The following is a 21,930-nucleotide window of genomic DNA, read 5'->3' on the forward strand; positions in this document are numbered from 1 at the left end:
GCGCACAATGACTTACGCCCTGATCTGGAATGACAGGATTGCCAAGAGGAGTAGCTAAGTAATTTAGGTTGCTTTCCTGCCTGAAAAGTAATTGATTTGATTGTCTAAATTTTTTTTTTTTTTTTTTTTTGGGTGACGTGAATGCAGTCCCTATTGCTTTAATTACACACATAATGGGAATATCTAAACTTACATTAGAAGCGATAGAAATTTCTAAGGGACATAAGCCCTCGTGTTTCCAGGCAAAATAAAATTGGCTAGACAAATTCAGACTGGAAATAAGGTGTAAATTTTTAATGGTGAGAGTAATTAACCATTGGAACAATTTACCAAAGATTGTGGTGGATTCTCCATCACTGGCCACTTTGAAATCAAGATGGGATGGGTTTTTTCCTAAAGGTTCTGCTCTAGGAATTATTTTGGGGAAGTTCTGTGGCCTGTGCTATACAGGAGGTGAGAGCTGATAATCACAATGGTCCTTTCTGGCCTTGGACTCTATAGAAAGTCAACCACGAACTGGTAAGGGTTAGGAGGAAACTTTCCCCAAGGGTCAGATTATGGCATGATTGCCCATTACAGGGTTTCTTGCATCTTCTGAAGATAACTACCTATATTATAGAGAGAAAAGGAGTACTTGTGGTACCTAAGAGACTAACAAATTTATTTGAGCATGTGAGCTGTAGCTCACGAAAGCTCAAATAAATGAGTTAGTCTCTAAAGTGCCACAAGTACTCCTTTTTCTTTTTGCGAATACAGACTAACCGGGCTACTCTATATTGTAGAGCTGACCTTTGCACATGTTCTGGGCAGAGATGTCTCTGAAAATCTAGGGGGGTGTATTGGACTGGAAGTTTGGATGTGGCTGGGGAAGTAATGAATCTACTATGGTGTGGGCTTAGATTCTGCTGGCCATATGCCTGCAGAACGCCATAGGCTTTCATGGGAATTGTGCCAAAGGCAAGCAGACTTTGGCCCCATGTTGTTCCTGTTTCAGATGATCTGTTGGTATGTGATTTTTTTTTTTTTCTAAAAAGCAGCAGATCTGTATATTGTAACACTTGTGATATAAGAGTTCCTGAGAATAAAATATTAGCAAAGCCGATGTGTTTGCATTTCTTTTGAAATTTTGACATCTTGGAATTCTCCTCCACGTTTTCCTCTTCTCTTCTCCCGCAGTTCTTGTGATTCCCTAAGCTTTGAACCCATTGTCGGACGGAAGACTGCCCCACGGCATGTCATGGTTTCATTTTAGATGAAAAATCCACACCCCTGAGAGAATTAGCTATGCTCACCTAAGTCCCAGTGTAGAGCGTGCTAGGTTGATGGAAGAGTGCCTCTCAGGGAGGTGAGTTACTTACGCCAATGGGAGAACCCCTCTTGTCAGTATAGGAAATGTCTACACTGAAGTGGTGCAGCTTGTAGCATTTTTAAGGGTAGACGTACCCTTAAGCACCTAAGTCACTTTGGCATTTGTGACAATATTACCCCTACTTAGGAGGACATTTAGTAGAGCATTTTACAACACTTGAAATGATTGAAAAATATGAAAATGGAAGGAGTCTGACTTATTCCTCCCAACTATCTCTCTTTGTAGGTGCCAGATTTACCTTTGTTCCATAGAAACCAACGATAGGGGGAATCTCAAAAGGGTGTGTGTGAATCAGATAGTTTGAGATGAGCTTACCCAGAATCAGATAAGAGTGAGAGAATAATAATTTGACGATACATTTATGTGCACTGGTGGCATCTGTAGTATCTGGTTACAAATCCCCCAAGCGCATACATTCTCGTGTGTTTGTTTTTTGCTTCCGGTCTTGGTGCCTCCTCCTTTCAATCTGACCAAAAATCATTCAAGAAAACGAGCTCTTTTTATTCCGTACTGTGCCTTTAAATTGCTTGGCATCTGCTGGAGGCAGCTACAGTGTTGCATTCTGCTCAGACCCAGCATGTTATAGAAGAATGTCACTGTGTTTTCTTAGAGACCTTACTTTTGTCCTTTCTTGATTCATTAATTTCCCTTTAATCTAATTAAATATGATTTAAACTGGAAGTACGGAATGGCTCTGTGTCTTGGGGGGTGGGGTGCAAAGAGAATTTAACACAAACCTCCAGATGTTTGTTTGGGTCTCAGTTAGCAGTCCTGCCAACCCCAAGCATTGAAAAATCATCCTTCAGGCATATGAGGAGACTGCATTTAAAAAAATAAGCTTTAAAAAACTTGATACATTCCTGGTTCTTGCACCAAATGTTTTTGGCCTAGTTTTTGAGCCTTTAGGACTCATGTTTTCAAGCTAATTTCCTCACAAATGAGGGTGCGAAACTTTTTTTTTTTTTTTCTTTAAATCAAAGTTGTAATTGTCCTGTAATCCTATGGCTCCAGGAACTGTGAAGCCTTTAAGCAAAAGAACGAAATGTCGCAAGCCTTGTGGTAAAATCACGAGCGTTGGTAACCGTGATTGTTGTGAGCAAAAGTTTCAGGGGAATTCTTGTACATCTCAGCTCGTTATCCCATAACTTGTACTCCTTATTATCCTTCTGTTTGTAAGCAGGGCTGTCCTTAGGATGTAAGGTACCCTATTCAGTATTATTAAACTTGTGCCCCTATGCCCAACGGCAGTGCAGGCTCGTAGCCTGGGGACGGAGGATACCGAGCCACCGGGCCTGCCTCACAGCGGCGGAGAGTCACACAGTTCCCTGCAGAGACCACCATACCTTCTCCCTCACACAGAAGGTGCAGTGCCAGCGCATTCAGCTCTGTGAATTTGGCCCCTGCCTAAGGAGGCTGCAGGGTGTGCAGGAGCCAGCCTGCTCTTACCTGCTGTCATGGGCAGTGGGTGAAGGCTAGCTCCCCAGCCTATCTCTTCTGCCTGTGGCCCCACTCCGCCCAGGCCATGCCCTCTCCCCATTGTCTCCCACTTCTCTTCCCTCCCCCACCCTGCTCACCCCTTTCCAGCCAAATCCATGGACCCAAATGAAGCAAATGACATTTGAAAAAACGAGGAGAAGAAAACTGATTTTGTTTGGGCATAAGCTTTCGTGGGTAAAAAAACACTTCTTCAGATGCATGGAGTGAAAATTACAGACACAGGCATAGATATACTGACATGTGAAGAGAAGGGAGTTACCTTACAAGTGGAGAACCAAACTCCCTTCTCTTCACGCATTAGTATATCTATGCCCGTGTCTGGTTTCAGAGTAGCAGCCGTGTTAGTCTGTATTCGCAAAAAGAAAAGGAGTACTTGTGGCACCTTAGAGACTAACACATTTTTAGTCTCTGTGGTGCCACAAGTACTCCTTTTCTTTATGCCTGTGTCTGTAATTTTCACTCCATGCATCTGTAGAAGTGGGGGCTTTTAAATCTTAAAAATCTATGCAAGGATTTTTTTTAGAGATGTGACTTTATCATCTTCAGCAGCACACTAATGAAATATTTTTAAAGCAAATTTTAAACTAAGGTCCTGTTGTACATTAACATGTTCTGAGTAAATATTACAGTAATGCACAACAGGACCTTAGTTTAAAATTTGCTTTAAAAATATTTCATTAGTGTGCTGCTGAAGATGATAAAGTCACATCTCTAAAAAAAATCCTTGCATAGATTTTTAAGATTTAAAAGCCCCCACTTCTACAGATGCATGGAGTGAAAATTACAGACACAGGCATAAAGAAAAGGAGTACTTGTGGCACCACAGAGACTAAAAATGTGTTAGTCTCTAAGGTGCCACAAGTACTCCTTTTCTTTTTGCGAATACAGACTAACACGGCTGCTACTCTGAAACCTGAATTCACTGACAAAAACAGTTGTTCTGAGTAAATATTACAGTAATGCACAACTGTTTTTGTCAGTGAATTCAGGTTTCAGAGTAGCAGCCGTGTTAGTCTGTATTCGCAAAAAGAAAAGGAGTACTTGTGGCACCTTAGAGACTAACAAATTTATTAGAGCATAAGCTTTCGTAGGGTGAGCTGTAGCTCACGAAAGCTTATGCTCTAATAAATTTGTTAGTCTCTAAGGTGCCACAAGTACTCCTTTTCTGTCAGTGAATTCAGAAACTGACAGTAAATATCTGGGGTTGGCAAAAGCCTGTTAAATGGCTTCATTACCACTCGAATGGCTCTTTAACAGTTTCAATGTTGTGCTAATAGGTCTGGCAGGCTGGAAGGCTTTTTCACTATTAAATTACTAGATCCCCTCTGGAGGAAGACTCACCAGGCTGAAGCAGCTAGCTGTGGGAGCATGCAGGAAGGGTTAGAACAGGGATCGGAAGAGGCAGGAGAGGAGGGTGGACACTAAGACTCCGGAGTGCCCCAAATTTTAGGGTGCCCTACACAGCCAAGTATGCTGCGTATGCCTAAGGACGGCCCTGTTTGTAAGTCTGTGTTGGAAACCGAGGGGTGGTGTAAAAACAGAACTTGACTTATGTTCAGGAAATACCAAATCACTTCAAGCTTCCTAGCCTGCTATATCTTTTGTGTCTATCTCTTTTGAGCCTTTTCCGATATTTTTTTGCTTCAGTGGGTTGTTCTGTGTGTAAAGTGCGGCACAAATATGTTCCTCGGAAAGATTGTGTCTAGGGCTAGTTGAAAATTATCCACTGGAGCTTATTTTTAAATAGAAAAACTGGAGTTTTGTCCTGTGTGTGTATGATGTCTGCTTTCCTCTATTTTTTGCCAATTTTTTTTTTCATCAGAAAACTTCCAGCTGCAAACTTTTTTTTCCCTCCTTTTTCACTTTTCACGCTTTGGGGGTTTTTGATTGAAAAATGAAACTTCCTCTGAAAATTTTTGACAATGATTTGTTTGTTCGTTAAATTTTTCCACAGCGGGGGAAACCTGCTTTCCGAGTAGCTCTAATTCTGGCACAACAAGCCTTCCTTACTAACGGGAGAGTGAGCGTAACAGGCTGAGGATGCACCATACATCTGCCTACTCACAGCTTAGTGAGAGAGGCTTTCAGACAAGCTTGAGGAGCAGCTGTTAGGCATGGTTGACTGAGGTATGCTGTGCAGTCATGACTGACCCAGGGATCCTTGAGAGAGAGTCACAGCTGAAATGAGTGAATCATGAGTCAGATCCTCGACACCAAGGTGGCAGTTCTACCGGAAATGCTCCAGAACAAATAAAGAATGGTCATATTTTCTCTTCCCCTTTTCTCTGCAGAGAATCCCAGAGGAGCTAACCCTAGATGTCTTACTGGATATGAACGAGTCCAAGGTGAAAGAAACCATGAAGAGATGTGGGGCCAGTGATGAGGAGTGTTCCAGACTCAATGGGGCTCTCACCTGCTTAAGGAAGGTGACCGAATCAGGTATAGATTTCCTTGCTGTTTGATGGGATTAGTGGCTAATTAGACAGTGTCCCCCCACCAAATCCATCTTGCTTCACTTTTGCTTAGTCTAAAAATCTTCTGCAGAATCTCTTGGGCTTATTCTACCAGCAACGTTTAAGGGCCAAGTTGTGCCCTTGGATGCACATGGGGTTCATGTGATTTGAAATTATCAAGAGCCGCGTACCCATCGGAGGACAGGAAATGGCTCTCGAGGTGCATTTGGTTCTGGAAAGGACTCTATAAATGGCCACTTCTAAGTCAGTAGACCTGCTCAGAGTCCAGTTTGCTGACTGTGCTAAAAATTGACTTCTGTTTAAAACTGTAGTGCCAACGCACTGCTTTGATATTTGGAGCTGGAGTAGGGTGACCAGATGTCCTGATATTAAGGGCTTTGCTTATAGATACGGCCCTACCAAATTCACGGTTCCTTGTTGGTCACTTTCACAGTCATAGGATTTAAAAAAAATCATAAATGTCATGATTTCAGCTATTTGAATCTGAAATTTCAGTGTTGTAATTGTAGGGTCCTGATCCAAAAGGAGTTGTGGGGGGGTTGCAAAGTTATTGTAGGGGAGGGTTGCGATACTGCTACCCTTACTTCTGTGCTGCTGCTGGCGGCGTGCTGTGCTGCCTTCAGAGCTGGGTGCCCAGTCAGCAGCCGCCGCTCTCCAGCTGCCCAGCTCTGAAGTCAGTACAGAAGTAAGGGTGGCAATTCCTTGACCCCTCCCCCCAATAACCTTGTGATCCCCTGCAACTCCTTTTTGGGTCAGAACCCCCAGTTTGAGAAATGCTGGTCTCCTCTGTGAAAGCTGTCTAGTATAGGGGTAAAAGCATACAAAAGTCCAGATTTCACGGTGGGAGACCAGATGTCATGGTCCATGACGCGTTTTTCATGGATGTGAATTTGGTAGGGCCCTATATATTATTTATATCTCAACTATACCCCCCCCCACACCCTCTCAAAAAAAGTATCCTGATTTTTCACACTTGCTGTCTCGTCACCCTAAGCTGAAGGCATATCTATCTCACTCATTAACAACAGACTCATTAGCGTAGTTGCAATTACAGATCTGTATTGCTGATGGAGCAATAGCCAGAAAAAACCTACCATGACTTTCAGATTGTAAGAGGGGTGGAGAGGGGAATGTGAAATAAGCATCTTTCCGCAAACTGATTTGGATCTGGTTTCAAGTCACTCAGAGCTAGTGAACTGTTTTTTGTTTGTTTGTTTGTTTGTTTGTGGTTTTTTTTTTTTTCTCCCAAAAGGCCCTTCCTAGAAAAGTGCTGCTCTAAAAGGCACAGGATGCTGTAGTTTTATGGAAACCTGGGAGTGTTACTTGCAGCAAACCATCCTTATCTGCGTCAGATCTTTCTTTGTAGCAGTTACTGCTCTGTCATTGGAAGGTGTCATTTCCTGTTGGTAATCTGACAGTTCGTACCTCTGGCAAATCTAAGGACCTGCAAAGTTAGCAAAGAACTTGACTTCGTTTCCTTTTTTTTTTTTTTTTTTTTTTTTTTTTTTTTTTTTTTCCCCTTCTTCTGATCTTTCCATCTTTAGGTTGTCAAGTATTTTCCATCCATACAGTGGCAAAACAGCCATCTCCTCTAGCTCAGGATACGTGTTGCTATTTCCTGTAAGCAATGGCATCTGACCCAAAGTTCTAATTATTATGTTCTCATTTGGTATGAGATGTAGCTGTTAAAGCAGAAGACAAAGAGCCGGGACTCTTCATTTCTGTTCCCAGTTCTGCCACTGACTGGCTAGTGTTACTTAAACCAAGATGCTTAATGTCTTTGGCCCCGATCCATCAAGTCATTAAAGTTCAGCACATGCTTAAGATGTGTGAGTTGTTGTCCCATTGACTTCGATGGGATGTCTCATGTGCGTAAAGTTAAGCCAGTGTGTAAGTGTTTAGATGGATGCGGGTCTTGTCCAACGTTCCTTCTAATTTTTGACTGGCCGTGTGCACAAAAAATTTCTTCTGTGCAAACTATTGTGCTTCTGTGCAAATTTTTGTGCGCGCAGTGTTCCGCTGTGTGCATGAGGTTTAGGATCTGTGTGTGCGTGCACACGCACATAGCTTAGAGGGAACAGTGGTCTTAGCCATCAAAGGAGGTTGTGAGTGGTGAATACTTGCCTACCTCATAAGGGTGTGCTGGAATTTAATGGAGGTCTTCGGATGTGAGGCATTAGGGAAGGCAGCGCCACTCCTTCCAAGATCATGCTGCAGGGGAAGCTGGACAGGTTCACTTCCCCCACCCAGCATAAACCAGCAGGTTATGTAACACTGATGAAACGGAAGTACTAGATTGTGTCTAAATGCTGGAATTTGAGGATGAGTGCTACCTCTCTAACAGAGGCAGCTGTGTCTTGATACTCCAAGGTGTCTGGTGTGGGGTAAGCTACTGGCAGTGGCTAAGCACTGGTGATGTATGGGGACAAGTGAGACGCAGAGATGTTTTGAATACAATTTTTGTGGTTTGATGCAACTTTTTTTTTTCCCGTAGATGGGGGCGGGAAACTGTATTCTTGATGGACTCACCCCATTAATACACATTTGTCTTTCTCTGTCATAAGGCCAGCTTTATCAAGGCATGTAAAGACGCAGATAGGTGCCTAGTGAACGTTACAGAAGTTGCCTAAGTGAATTGGGTGTCTAACCGCCATAGACTTTCAAAGCAAGTTGGACACCTAACTGACTTAACTCCCATTAACAGTCTATGGCCGTTAGGAACCTAAGGCAGTTAGGCACTTGTTTAAATCCCACCAGGCGCCTCTCTGCCTCTCAGGTACCTAAATACCTTCGTACATCTAGCCCCAAGCCAGTCATGCACCCTATCGGAGGAAGGAGGTTTATTTAGGTTTTGGAGCTCCTGGCTACAATCGGGAAAAGAGCAGTTTCTGTTTCAGTCATTTTGAAGGAAATTTTAGCTGGTGGTTTAAGACTCTGAGGAGTTGAAACAATTCAGATGCCAGATGCCAAGGGAAAAACTTCCTATTGTCCTTAAGCCACACTGTGCTGGTTTTCTGTCCATTGCTAACACTAATACTGTTGGTGAACAGGTGGGGAGTTAAAAGAAGATCTGTTGTGGAATCTTTCTGATGCGCGCCGAGAGAGCAGCTCTGCACACCCTGCAGAACTCTCCTGTCCGCCAGGACCCACGTGGACTCACGGCATACTGCATCTTTCAAAGGGCAACAGCCAGCAGGCGCGCTCCGTGTCCGTGTCTGCTCTACCTTCTTCAGATTCTCTTGCCTCGAGCCAAGGACCTTCTAGCTATACAGACCACTTCCTGGAACCATTAGCCTTCCCCACCCACAGCGGTCGAGTCTTATTTAGGACTCCTCAAAGCATGACCATCACACCGCCGACGACACCTCAGCTAAAGAGACGGCACAAATTGAAACCTCCACGGACTCCGCCTCCGCCTTGCCGGAAGGTCTTTCAGCTGCTACCAAACTTTCCAACGCTCACAAGAAGCAAGTCCCATGAATCACAGCTGGGCAACAGGATAGATGAAGTTCCTCCTCTAAAGTAAGCACTGGAGTTTCCATCCTCTTCTAGTGGGGGGTGGGGGCTGTGTTTTACACATGGGGCTCTTCCTTTCTTTGGCTGCATGCATCATTCCAATTCCCATATCTCCAATCCCAATGTAACCAGGAAGTCTTGTCTTGAAGATTACTCAGACCTGTTTATAAAGTGAAACAGACCATATGTTCTAAAGAAGTCTTGCTGCCGAAATTGACGTATGCTCGATACAAACGCTGTGCAACTCTTACACTAATGCTCTCCATCTCGTGCACGAGGTTAACAGTGCAGTAGGCCCAAGCCACACCATCTTGTACTGCTGTCTCATCCACGCTCAAACTAAGCTGGGTTGGATCAACATCAGTTCTGGTGTGGATCCAGATTTTGCAGAAGGTGATGTTTGGTTGTGATGCAGAATTCATATTGATGGATGCCCTAGGACAACTTTAATTGGCTTTTGTAGCTATGATGTCTTTCAGATCACACGTAATATAGGGATTTGGATTACTTTGCTGTTTCTGAGGATATCGACTCTCTCTCTCTTTTTTCTTTTTTTTTATGCAAGAACATCTCTGCCAAATTCCATATAAAGCAACTATATACACAGTTTAGTTGGCTATTGTGTCTTTCACTCCTTGTCCGAAATTGTGTTTTAAGTGTTGCTGTGGCTTTTGAACAGCTGCATCTCAGTGTCACACACACACACACACACACACACACACACACACACACACACACACACACACACACACAACTATATACAGATCTTTTTTTTAAATCAGTTTAGGACTCGTGATATGCTTTGTAGATATTTTGGGATGAAGGGTGTTCTGTTAATGCAGCATTTGCTTATTTATGCAAATGAGCATGAAACAACCACCCCACAAAGTGTGAACGCCCCCTAACTTTTGGGGACGCTTGGATCAGGAACCAAACTTTGCAGCTGGCACCAAACCAGTACCACTTAGCTAAACCCTCCATCCCTTTTGAAGGAGTTCAGAGCTGAGACCTATTGTCCAGCTGGGACCTGGCTTTACTGAAGGCTTTTACAAAGGAGTTGGTTATGAGCTGCTATAGAGGTCAGTAAGGAAGTTGCATCCTCTTGTATAAAGGGAGGGAAGGAAAGTTAGTTTTGTTAGTTAGTTATAGTTACTGATGCATATGAAAGAGTTCAGTACAAAACCACGTGTGACCATGTGATAAACTCTACGTAGCTTTTAAATGCAAGTGCAAATGAAGTGTGTATTGACCCCCCCCCCACACTGTTGGGGCCTCTAACAGCAGCAAGTATACAGGTTGATTTTTTTTTTTTAAAAACAATGGGTGAGAGGTATTTCCTTGCATTGAAAAGATCTGTAGCCAGCTACAGCTTTGCTTTAAATTTAGCGGTGAAATCCTGGTCTCATTAAAGTAAATGATAAAACTATTGACTTCAGGGGAGCCCAAAGTCTGTTTGGAGGCCAATGTAGCACTTCATAGTTGCGGAGACTGTAATGGACCAAAAAGGCTGCCTTCATCCTCCATATGCCTTTGTACAGCTCCGTGCACTCTGTTTTTTGGCATGGAATGCATAAATGATAGAATTTACAGCTGGGATTTTTAACAGAGCCTAAGGGATTTAGGCATCCAAATCATGTGTGCCTAACTCCCTTAAGCTCCTTTGACAATCCCGGGCTGTGACTAACATACACATATGCGTAGTATGTATGTGTAGGGGGATCTTGCACTCTCTCCAGTGAATTTTATCATTCATGCACACAAGAGAATGTACAAAATATCGTGTATGCCAGTGCAAAGATGCCTGTGCCAAAAACAGAGGCCATGTTTTGAAAATAGTCTTAAAGGTTGTAAGACTTTGCATTTAAGGGAGAAGTTTAGATAGTCTGTCACGTGATTACTTGTGTTGAAAATGGTTTTCTTTCTTTTTGTCTTCCAGGTTTGGTAAGAAACAGATTTTTGGGGGGCAGTCTTCGCATCCTTACCTGTGGGGAAAAGAACGTCTTGTCTTTGTCTCGTATGGTCCTCTTTTTATGATACCTTTTGGAAGTCCTCTGGGTAGAGCGGTTAACATCAGCAGGCATTTTGCTTGCATGAGAGCTGCAGGCACAGTCCTTATTTGTTAACAGGAGCTCTTCAGATGAATAGAGCAACAAAAAGAAACTGATACTGTAGGGTTTGGACCAGCATTGAAGGTGTTCTGTTTTTAAATTTCTCCTGTCATTCCAGACTCCTGGTGTCAACATCTGTTGGTATTTAAAAGCTCTAATTTCATAACTGTCCATTCAGCATCAGCACGAACCCTTCCCAGATCCTTCTACTTAGCGTTTCTTAAATTTCATGTAGCCTTGGCTTTAGGGATCATGCAATGCCTGTATTTGCAACATGGGGCTTTTTGAGTAAGTAGCCAATTTAATCATCACTTAAGGCTCAGCTGTACAAAGTGCAGAACACTCTGGCTCTGAACCAGCAAAGCACTTGGGCCCATGCTTAGCTTTAAGCACATGAATAATCCCATTGGAGTCAATAGGACTAGTCAGATGCTTAAAATTTGAACATGTGCTGATGTGCTTTTCGGCATCAGGACGAGCGCTCGGCAGCTTGCAGGATCAAGCTGTAGCACTTTATCAGGGTACTTACTGTCCCAACCCGCAGTTCAGTTCAGCAGTATGCTGTGGCATGACAGCAGTGGTCGGACCACACAGGTCTGTTTCCTGAACCACTGCCTTCATCATGAAGCTAACCTAGAAAACCGCTTGTCCTTTAAAACTCTTTAGTCTTCCTGTAAAACATTAAAATAAAACTAAGGAGATTTTCTTGTGCAATATATGGCCTGGTAAGCATTTAAAAAGCATGGCTGGTTTAAAACGCAATCCTAATGGTTACTTTCCCAAAAAGAAATGAACCTAAAATGATTGGAAATGTAAACATCCCTCTCGTGGAGAACTCCTGTAGAGTTCTGTAGCTATTTTGATAGGATTGTGTAGAGATTACTTTACTTTAGAACCTATGGAATGGAACAGAAAATGAGGTGGGTGTTTTTGTTTTGTTAGTTTTTGTTTTTTTTTTTTTAGGTCTTTCTAGCTATTCTGTTTAAAGGTCCTCACTCTCTATTAAATTGTGTAGGATTTAAAAAAAAAAATCCCATAGAAAGATCACTTTCTCTTACCTTCTGTACGAATTTTCTTTGAATTTATATGTCCTAACCAAAGTTCCGAGCCTTTAGTTCAAAAATACTGGGCTTTGGTTGACAATCTCTTTACGTCTGTGTATGCAAGCTGTAATTTGTCCACCAAGGGCACCTGCTTGTAGGCTCCCAGCATCACCTCCTCTTTCCCTCTTGACTGGGTTGTTTTCCATGCTGCCCAGTTCCCTGCCTATGCTGTGTTATTCCCAGCAAGCCAGACTGCCTAAACAGGACAGCGTTTTGCAGCTTGCTCTCTCTCCAGAGACTATAAACGGTGTAATTGCCCACAGTTGCAAGCTACCGCACAGCTCTCTCTAAACAAGAACCTTTATTCTTAAGATGAAAACATTAGAGAACACGAAAACCAATAAAAGAACCACCACACATGCTAATGAGTTTACCAGAAATCCCCCCCAAACTCCAGCTAGGGCTCTGTTAGAAATCAGTGCTTCAATCCCCGCCAAGGGGTTTTTCTGTGGTTACAAGTTCATACCAGCTTTAGCTCAGAACAGGCATTCCCATGCACAGATCACTTTCCTTTGTGCAGCCTGGCTCTTTGGTCTACAGATTCCACGGATAGGTAATCAGTAGATGGTGGTCCCTTCCTCAGGGCATAGCTTCAAAAGGCTGGGTTTTTGCAGAACCTGGGGAGTGGGGGGAGGAATTTGCATTCACCTCCCCTTGGATGTTTCCCAGGAAATCCACTTCACGTGTATTGTCCCAAACGACCATTCTTATCTGCTGCTTCGTTCAGTACAGTCCTTTGATCAACCAGGCCCATACTTATTTAATACAGGGGACTCCGAAGATATGTGCACTTAATTCAGTGTGAGTTTTCAAGGCTATCGCAGGAAATAATTGCTATATCAGTCACGCAAGCTGCTGCTGCTTTTTATAAAATTGTTGATATCAGTCAAGCATTTCTGTGATATTGGAGATTGTAGGTGCCTTGGACTATGTGTACACAGCCTGCAACAAGCCTCCCAGCCCGGAACAATAGACACGGGCTAGTGCTCTAAAAACAACTGTGTATGCAGCACTGTGGAGTTGTGGCTGGAGTTTGGGCTGTATATTTTTAGAGCGCTAGCACTAGTGTGAGCCCTGCAACCCAAGTTTCTGGACCCAGGCTTATGGCTGCCAGCTGTGTTAGACGTACAGTGGAACATTTCAGTGATGTCTCAATTAAAAAAAAAAAATCTGGTGCCATCTAGGGACCAAATGAGAGACTGTTGATGCTAGTGGGAACTGTGCACACAGGCTGGGGCCTGTCCGTGTTGTATGACTATATAGTGTCAGGTTTTCCAGTATGTTAATATTTAACATATAGCTGTATTTGGAGGCAGCATTGCCTGCTAGATAGAGTGCTGGACTGGGACTTTGGGAGACCTGGTGGCTTTTCCCAGCTCTGCCACTGGCCAACTGAGTGACCTTGGGCAAGGCACTTCCCCTCAGTGTCCTGAACTGCAGAACGGGGATAATGATTCCAACCTCCTCTGTAAAGTTCTTGGTGATCTATTGATGAAAATCCTATATAAGAGCTGGGTATTAGTCATAGTTAAACCATTATTTGGTGGTCCCCTTCCAGATCAAAGCTGCCCTCCTAAGCAGGCATCTGAAGTTGATTGAAAATTGAGAACCTGCAGGGTTTCCCCCCCCCCCTTCAAAATCCGTTTTAAAATAATGTTTTCTTGCTAATATGGGGCTAGAAGTGTGTAAGCTTTACTGCTGTTGGAGTCTCAGTAAGGCTTCTCATGTGAGTAAGTGCTCCTCAGCATGAGTAAGCATTGCCCAAATCTAGCCCATAGTACTGAAAGGGACAGGAAGTCATTTCAGCCTCATATCTGACTTGTCTTAACATTTCCCACCAGCCTGTTGTTGTTTTAAGAGTCCGCCACTGATACAAATGTTTGTTAGCAGTGTCTGATGTGGCCTCCTTTAGGGGATGCTGCATTTGCAGGCTGGGTGGACTTTTCCCCATCTCTAACCATGATCCTGAAATAATAGTTAATAAATTAATGGGGAAAAACAAATCTATAAATCCACACACCCTTATTAAACGGAGAGCTAGGAACCAGCCACTACTTACGTTGGGTCCATACCATGAAGAGAGCATCTCCTGTGGCTCTGTAGCAACAAGTGAACTATTCCCATGTGTGCTACCATAATTAGTGACCCGGGCATAAGGCCAAGGGCGTTAGGTTCTCGACTCCCATTAAATTTCAATGGGTGTTGGGTGCCTGACCCAGGTGCAGGGGAAGGAGTGCAAGAGGTATGTTACTGATCTCTTTTGGAAACACAGGTGTATTTGGGCTCCTTTGGTGGGATTTGCTGTTTGTTGTTCCCTTAGAAATGAGATTTTTTGTGTGCAAATTTCACTTTAGATTTCTAAAATGGTCACAAACTGTGGGCATTAACTTTTTAAATCTAATTTGTTCCCCATCAGACTTCCCCCAGGGATCCCCTCAGATGGTACGAAGAGACATTGGCATATCTGTAACACACAGGTAAACACCAACACAAAATACAGCAGGAGCCACAAAGGAAATGAAGTGGATGTTGCTGTAATCTGAACCCTCGCAGTTTATAGCTGACTGCTCTGATACAGAATTTTAAGGTGCCTTGGGTGCCTCCTTTGGGAAGTTTAGCCTTGACTTTGCATGTCCTGGATTGCTATTTGTTTTAACTCTAATGTCCTTAAAAGGCATTAGACATTAGAACTATTGATGGGTCTCTGCAACCTTCCCTTCCCTCTTACAAAGTTGTTTATTTGGGATCCTGCCAATGTCTTGCTTATTTCTATTGCAGTGGTGCCGGAGAGCTCCTGCCATGAACCATGACCCAGTTGTGCAAGGGGCTGTACAAACACAGAACAAAGACAGTCCCTGTTCCAAAGAGCTTGCAGACCAAAGGGAAGGTCTTGGTCTTACAATGGGAGGAGCACATTAGCCCCTCCCCTGCTTTCCTCCTCCCCTGCCACGCTCCCTCCAAAAACCCCCCAATAATTAATCAAGAGGGAGTATGTTTAGCAGTAACTATTGTCCCAAACAGTCATACAGGTTTTATGCATCTGTTTGCTCCGCTGTTCTCCTAGAAAGGAAAAAAAAATAATCATAACTTAGGCTCTGATCCAGCAAATACCTATTCACATGCTTAACTTTAACCCCCTGATTAGTTCCCCTGACATCAGCGCAGCTGTTCACAATCCCGATTCAGAACAGCACTGGATCAGAGGCTTAAGTGGCTCCGTAGTTGCTTCTCCGTCTGAACACCCGGCATAAAGAAACAGCCCTCCCTATATGCGAACGTCTGCTTTTAGGGAGCCTTTGGAGGAGAAACATTAGTGATGTGACTTCCCCTCTGGGTGGAGTCCTGCATGTGATTATTTGCCTGTGACCCAGTTGGTTTTGGCTGAATGTCTATCCATAAGGCCGTAGATCGGCTAGCCTCAGGAGTTGTCAACCAGCAATTCCAGTTTGCAAAACTGCACTGAAAAATGGCAAAAAATCTCCTTCTGGGGATTGAACACCTGTGTGTGTGCATACTAGTTCTTCCTGACAATCAAGCCCTGTATGCTCACCTATGATCAAAAGGTGTAGGCTGAAATTGACCCCAGTACCGATGTCCAGCACAAAACCTATGGTTGTTCTCTGCACAAAGGTCACTTTCTTTCCCTGAGCAGGTGCTGGCTTCCTTAAATACCTTTTTATTAAAATAATAAAATAAAATAAAATAAAATAGCCACTTCCATCAGTGTATGTGTTCCCTTTTTATAAGAGGCCGCACTGTAAACTGGCTGTAGTTAAACAGCGGTGTTTCAGTTAATGTTTGGTTTTCTATTTAACTGGCCCCAATATAACACTTTCCCCCCCTTCTGCTCAGATTCTCTACAAAATCTTGGTTATCTCAGATGTGCCACGTGTGTCAGAAAAGCATGATGTTCGGTGTGAAGTGTAAGCACTGCAGGTGAGCACCGAATCCTGGTCCCTTATTGAAGAAGGTTTTTTGGTCATTCGATTTATTATTGATCTCTGAGACGTATTTGCTTTGCTTCTTAGTTTTAAGTTACAACTTCAGGCCCTGCATTGGGGTCCCTCAACATGAAGAGTGGTGGAGGGAGAGGAAACGTGACCCACTGACTAGAGTGGTGACTTGGGAGACCCAGGCACCACTCCATGCTCTGCCACAGGCTTCCTTGGTCAAGTCATAGTCTCTCTCTGCCTCAGTTCCCCATCTGTAAAGTGAGGCTAATAGCACTGTCCTATCTCGCACGGGTTTTGTAGGATAAGTGCATTTAAAAAATGTCATGTGTTCAGATCCTACAGCAATTGGGGCCATATAAATACCTCATATAGCTAGGGCTACATCTGGGTGCAGACCCTGGCACACAATCAGATCACAGGGCAGCACTGGGGCCCTGCAAGTTTGCAGAACTTCCTTTGAAATCAGCATGCAGTGTGCCAGGGGAGGCCTAGACTGGATTGTTTGTAATGAATTAGTCGCTATCTAATGTGTGTGTGTGTGTGTGTGTTTGTATGTCTCTCTCTCTCTCTCCCTCCCTTACAGATTAAAGTGTCATAACAAATGTACTAAAGAGGCCCCTGCTTGCAGAATATCTTTCCTTCCCAGTAAGTTTGCTGTGAGTTTCAGCATTTTATCTTTCATCACTGATGTGATCGCAATGAGAATCAGTCTGAATAAACTTTCTCCCTCCCCTTTCAGTTGCAAAAATAAGAAGGACGGAGTCTGTCCCTTCTGATATTAATAACCCTGTGGATAGACCTGCAGAGCCGCAGTTTGGAACCCTTCCAAAAGCACTAACGAAAAAGGTACTTGGTGAACAGAGCTTCTGATGTGTCTCTGCAGTTGAACTGTGAGCCTGACTGGGAAAGATGCAGCACCATCATCTAGCGCAGTGACAGCCACATAATTTTTTCGCACGTTTTGTTTCTGCCTCTGTGCAGAGAGTCTTGGTTTCAACGTGTGACATGTTCCACTTGTGAAATGTGGCTTCTGAGCTGCTCCTGCTCTCTGCTGCAGGGGGGTTGAAACCTAAGCAATTGAGTGGAAAAGAACACGGGTCACGCATTTTCAGTCACAGTGGAGGTTTGATGGAAAACCTGGGGTTTTGATCAAGAAAAATGGTTGTGAAAAAGGCTGTTTCCTGCAGAAAATTGATATTTTGTTGAAACGGTGAATGCTCAGAAACCAAAAAGTTCTCAGTTTTCAACCAAAACCTGAAATATTTTGCTTCCAAATAGCGTCTCCCGTGAATTGTCATTTGAATGTCTTACGCTCCTCCTTTCGTCCATGGGCCAGGCCGTCTGGCCAGACGGCCTCTCCTTTGACGGACTGTGGCCAGGGGCTCTTATGACTTACCACCAAGAGGGGTAAAAGTGACCCATTCTGGGAGTTGTAGTCTGGCCAGAGAGCCCAGCCCAAAGAAGAGAATGGGAACCTCGGATACCCAGATTATAACTCCCATGAGGCACTGAGATGCCATTTTGTATTCAAATATTTAAGTTGTTGGTTTTTTCTGAAAAGTCAATTTTCCAAGGAATAAAAACCCTCCCCCCCACCCCCCCCAGTTCTAAGGGAAAAGCTGTATTCGATCAGGCTGTCCATCTCCCTCCAAGTGCAGGGTTGTTTCCTATAGGGAATTTCAGAGGGGTTCCCAGTTTGTGGGTTGTGACCTGTGGAGGATTGGGAGTAGGTGTCAGTCGTGACAACCCTGCCCTTTCCATGGTGCTAAATGGGGGCAGGGTCCCAGCAAGACCCCCGTGAAATGGGAGGGAGGGGGTAGTGTGGAAATTGAGAACTACTCGTTTGAAGGCTCAAACGATGAGTGTTTCCACCTCTGGGCAGGGAAATGACAAACGAGCAGTGAACGTTACCTTGCCATTTGCCCAATGCCTTAGTGTGACCGCTGCATTTGTCATTCACAGTTGGTACCGAGAGGGAGGCACCTTACAAACAAAACTGCACAGCACAGTTGAGAAACTGACTTAGCAAATGTGCACGCAGTGGAAATGTGTGAAGAGGGTAGAGGATGTTTTGAAGTGGGATGGTTTTCAAGGCATAAAAGGTTTCAGAGTAGCAGCCGTGTTAGTCTGTATTTGCAAAAAGAAAAGGAGTACTTGTGGCACCTTAGAGACTAACAAATTTATTAGAGCATAAGCTTTTGTGAGCTACAGCTCACTTCATTGGATGCATCCGATGAAGTGAGCTGTAGCTCACGAAAGCTTATGCTCTAATAAATTTGTTAGTCTCTAAGGTGCCACAAGTACTCCTTTTCTTAAGGCATAAAAGAACAGTGGTTCCATGGGGGAAGGGGGTGACTTGTTTGTAGATGTATCTTTGCTTTGTTTTGTCCCCCAACCAGAAGCACAACAAAGATGCTCCAAAAATCCCGAGGCCCTAACTTTCAGTAGTGTTGAGCATCCACAGACTCCAATGGGATGTGCAGGTGCTCAGTAGCTGTTAAGAATCCATCCCCCCAAACTTCCCTGTCTGTTACCTAATAACAGGGTCTTGCTGTGTCTAGGTGATAGTTTTCAACTAGATTAGACTGCAGGTAACACGTTCCTCCCGTTCACCTGAAGAGTTTGGTGGCCCTGCTCCCCCCCTTTTTTTTTTTTCTTTTTCACTCTCTGTATAAAGAACCCCACACTCTTAATTTTGTCTGTGATTCCTCAGAACACCACTGAGTGTCCGATCCTGCTTCGACTGATTCCATTGCAAGTTCTACTGCTGACTTGAGTGGGAGCAGCACTAGGGTCTTGCGCTGAGATTTCAAAGCTGCTTAGGGGCTTTGGGTGCCACATTCCCATTCATGCTGAGACCATCTGCTGGCTTTTCCAGCCTCCTGCCCATAAGGATCTCATGGGAAGAGCCTGCTTCCTTGCTGTTTGCACACAGCGACAGTGATTGGCTGATCTGCTTTGGGGAGAGTTGGTGACCCATCAATAAGAATCTCCCTTTCCTCAGCAAAAATCATCCAGTGGCTTTTGTTGGTTTTGCAGGATCACCCCCCAGCAATAAACCATCTAGACTCCAGCAGTAACCCATCTTCTACAACCTCCTCCACGCCATCTTCTCCAGCACCTTTCCAATCTTCCAATCCTCCCAGCGCAACGCCTCCCCCAAATCCCTCCCCCATGGGCCAGCGGGACTGCCGGTTTCACTTTCCAGGTAACTGATTTGTTTCAGGAGAACTGTGGACGGTCAGACTTCCCAACTTCCTGGGCAATGCTCTGGAGGCCCAGGGCATGGCCTAGGTACTATTGTAACCCAGCAAGGACATGTGTGCACAGCCCTGCCTGTGCAGAATAGCGCTGCTTCTACTGCCTGGGGCGGTCTTGGCTAGGATATAGGCCTGCTTCTGCAGTATGTTGGTTCCCATTTGGGAGTCCCTAACTCATGCTCCTAGGTAGCAACCCGAACCTGGCCTGTTTTACAAAGGCCTGTTTACCCTGTTTTCCGGGTCCTGCAGGGGCTCTGTAAATGGAGAGGGATTTCTGTCGTTGTTGGTCTTTGCATTGGGCTGGAAGGTGGGCGCTCATCAGCAAATTGTGACCAGGCAGAGAACCAACTGCAGAGTAAAATGGCTTTTGGCCCAGTGATTTAGGGGGAAGACAGGAAATAGACTGCCATGTGGAAGACCCTCAGTACTTTGCTTTCTTGACTTGTGCATTTGGTTTTGAGATGATATAAGGTACGGGCAACACTTCCCATGAGGATCTGCAGCCATTTGATCCAGAGTAAGGGTCCTACTCCCCCATGAGCAGGCTGTTTCCCCACCTAGCAGACATGTGTGTTTGATGCCGAGCTCCACTGGGGGAGCAGGATCTACTCCCCTCTCCTCCCTTGCACAGGAGGTTCAGGCCCTACAGCCTGGCATAACTTCCAAGGTCAGTGAAGACCCTGGGCCTTTGCACAGCCATTCTGCTGTTCCTCAGGAGCTGTGCTACCATTGGCCGACTCCCCCTCACATCTGTTCAGCAGCAGTCGCACAGGACAGTCTGTGGAAATGCTGCCTCCAGCAGTGTTCACACCTGATCTGGTTTCTAATCAGAAGCATGCTTTGCTTCCATGGACTTCTAAGAGTAGCTGCTCCCTGGGTGTCCTCCCTTCTCCCCAAGAACTCACGTGAAGAAACTCCCCTATGGCCTGCTGGTGGGAGAGGACTCCATTGGCTCTTGGGGGAATGACATATGTGCAAAGGTGTCACTCCCTCCACAATGCCCACCTCTAACCAGATAGTCTGGTGTGAAACAGAGGGAAAGAATTGGTATCTGCACTTGAGCTCCATTTTTATCTGCCTCCTGGTTGCAGCAGGACAATCTCTAGGCAGCTTTGGGGAGAGGGGCAGAAAGCTTTGACTGTGAGATCAAAGAAGGGGAAAAGCTATCCTGACTTGCATATCTTGTGCCTCTCTGCCTTGTTTCATGCTATCTGAAATGTGTATGGTTTTAAAAGTTGTTGAAAGTAAAACTACCTGCTCTGGAACAAAGTTCACTGAGAGAAGTTTACATGTCTTCCGTGGTCTCATCTTTCCAAATTCCCCTCTTTTGAAAGAGCATATGAAAATTTAATGACTTTATCCTCAGTTTGTTTATTCTTTGCACATTGATTTTGTGTGTGTGTGTGTGTGTGTGTGTGTGTGTGTGTGTGTGTGTGTGTGAGTGAGAGAATAACTTGAAATCATGAGCAACCTGATTAATGGAGTGAAGAGTGAAAATGAAAACCAGGACAAAATTGTGCTTTATATAAACACTATTGGTCATCCATGTTGTTCATTGAGTGCCCGCCTGTGAGGATTTTTGAAATGGCCGAGTCAGACATCTGTGGTGGGAAGTGTTTGCACTATGACTGTGTTACAAAACACACTCTGCAATGAGTAGCATGAAGTCAGGGGGACTTCTTGCATGAGTAAGAAATACAGACAAGAGCCAGGGTTGCATAGTCAGCAAATTTCTTTGCTGGGGTCAAATTTCGTTCCTTTGGCCTGGAAATCTTAGTTGGTGCTGTTAAAATAGCTGTTGTGTTTTTACCCTAGAGATAGCTGCATTTTTCTGTCAAGTCTTTGATCCATCACTGGAAGTTGCTGTTTTAAATGCAAAATCTGTTGCAATAGCCAAGACATCAAATGGAGAAGAAGCAGGATTTGATTACACAAAACAGAAACCTACTTGTTGATTCATTGGAATAAAATTAGCAAAAAATAAATGTTAATGGGCCAGATCCTCAGCTGGTATAAGTTGGCAGAGCTCCGCTGCCCTTCCCTTGTTTTCAATGTGGCCTAACAGACAGCCATAAGAACATAAGTCACTTCATCTCAGTTTCCCCATCTGTAAAATGCGGATAATGACACAACCTCCTTCTGTAAAGCGCTTTGAGGCGTACTGATGACAAGCGCTATAGAAGGTTTAGTGTTCTCATTCGTGTGGCAATGTACACCAGCTGAGGGCCTAACCATTGTTCTTGATCTCCCCATCTGGCCACATTCACTATCTGTAACTCAGCTTTCACCTGATTTGATTTCATCTGTCATCCTGTTCAGTCTTTCAAACATGCATGTGCTGAAATCCATCCACTGATCTGGCTGGTAATTAATCTACTAATCTGTTGCTCAAACAATGAGTTGGGACTAAATCACTGAATGTGTATGGGGCATTTGCTGATGCTATCTCTTGACACACTTAACTTGTTTTTTTTATTATTTCCTGGTGATTTTTGCTGTCCTTTTTTTATATATAAAGCTGCCTACTACATTCAGCATAGACAACAGTTTATCTTCCCAGGTGAGTTCATTGCTTTAATTCTGCTAACCAGCTTGTGCCGTTTCTGTCCAAATTAAACTATTTTTAAACCTTCTGCTTTTTTTGAATGCT

General features: G+C 44.1%; 1 protein-coding gene across 12 annotated transcripts in view; it reads left to right on the forward strand.

Annotated features, from left to right (window-relative positions):
* KSR1 (kinase suppressor of ras 1) overlaps window positions 1–21,930 on the forward strand; it is a 125,803-nt gene that overhangs the window by 74,963 nt on the left and 28,910 nt on the right. For 10 of the 12 annotated variants that reach the window (XR_006276281.1, XR_006276282.1, XR_006276284.1 and 7 more), the window contains 9 exons: window positions 5,158–5,305; window positions 8,391–8,862; window positions 10,793–10,797; window positions 14,484–14,544; window positions 15,920–16,003; window positions 16,604–16,665; window positions 16,760–16,866; window positions 19,060–19,228; window positions 21,799–21,840. Coding sequence is in view for 4 of the 12 variants with exons in the window: in XM_038375680.2 (XP_038231608.1) it covers window positions 5,158–5,305; window positions 8,391–8,862; window positions 10,793–10,797; window positions 14,484–14,544; window positions 15,920–16,003; window positions 16,604–16,665; window positions 16,760–16,866; window positions 19,060–19,228; window positions 21,799–21,840 (1,150 nt within the window). In the remaining 8 variants the exon portion in view is untranslated. The remainder of the gene's footprint in view (window positions 1–5,157; window positions 5,306–8,390; window positions 8,863–10,792; window positions 10,798–14,483; window positions 14,545–15,919; window positions 16,004–16,603; window positions 16,666–16,759; window positions 16,867–19,059; window positions 19,229–21,798; window positions 21,841–21,930) is intronic. The other 2 variants (XR_006276280.1, XM_043499749.1) reach the window with 1 other exon arrangement.

Source organism: Dermochelys coriacea, chromosome 17 (genome assembly GCF_009764565.3).
Source record: "Dermochelys coriacea isolate rDerCor1 chromosome 17, rDerCor1.pri.v4, whole genome shotgun sequence".
Classification (NCBI taxonomy): domain Eukaryota; kingdom Metazoa; phylum Chordata; order Testudines; family Dermochelyidae; genus Dermochelys; species Dermochelys coriacea.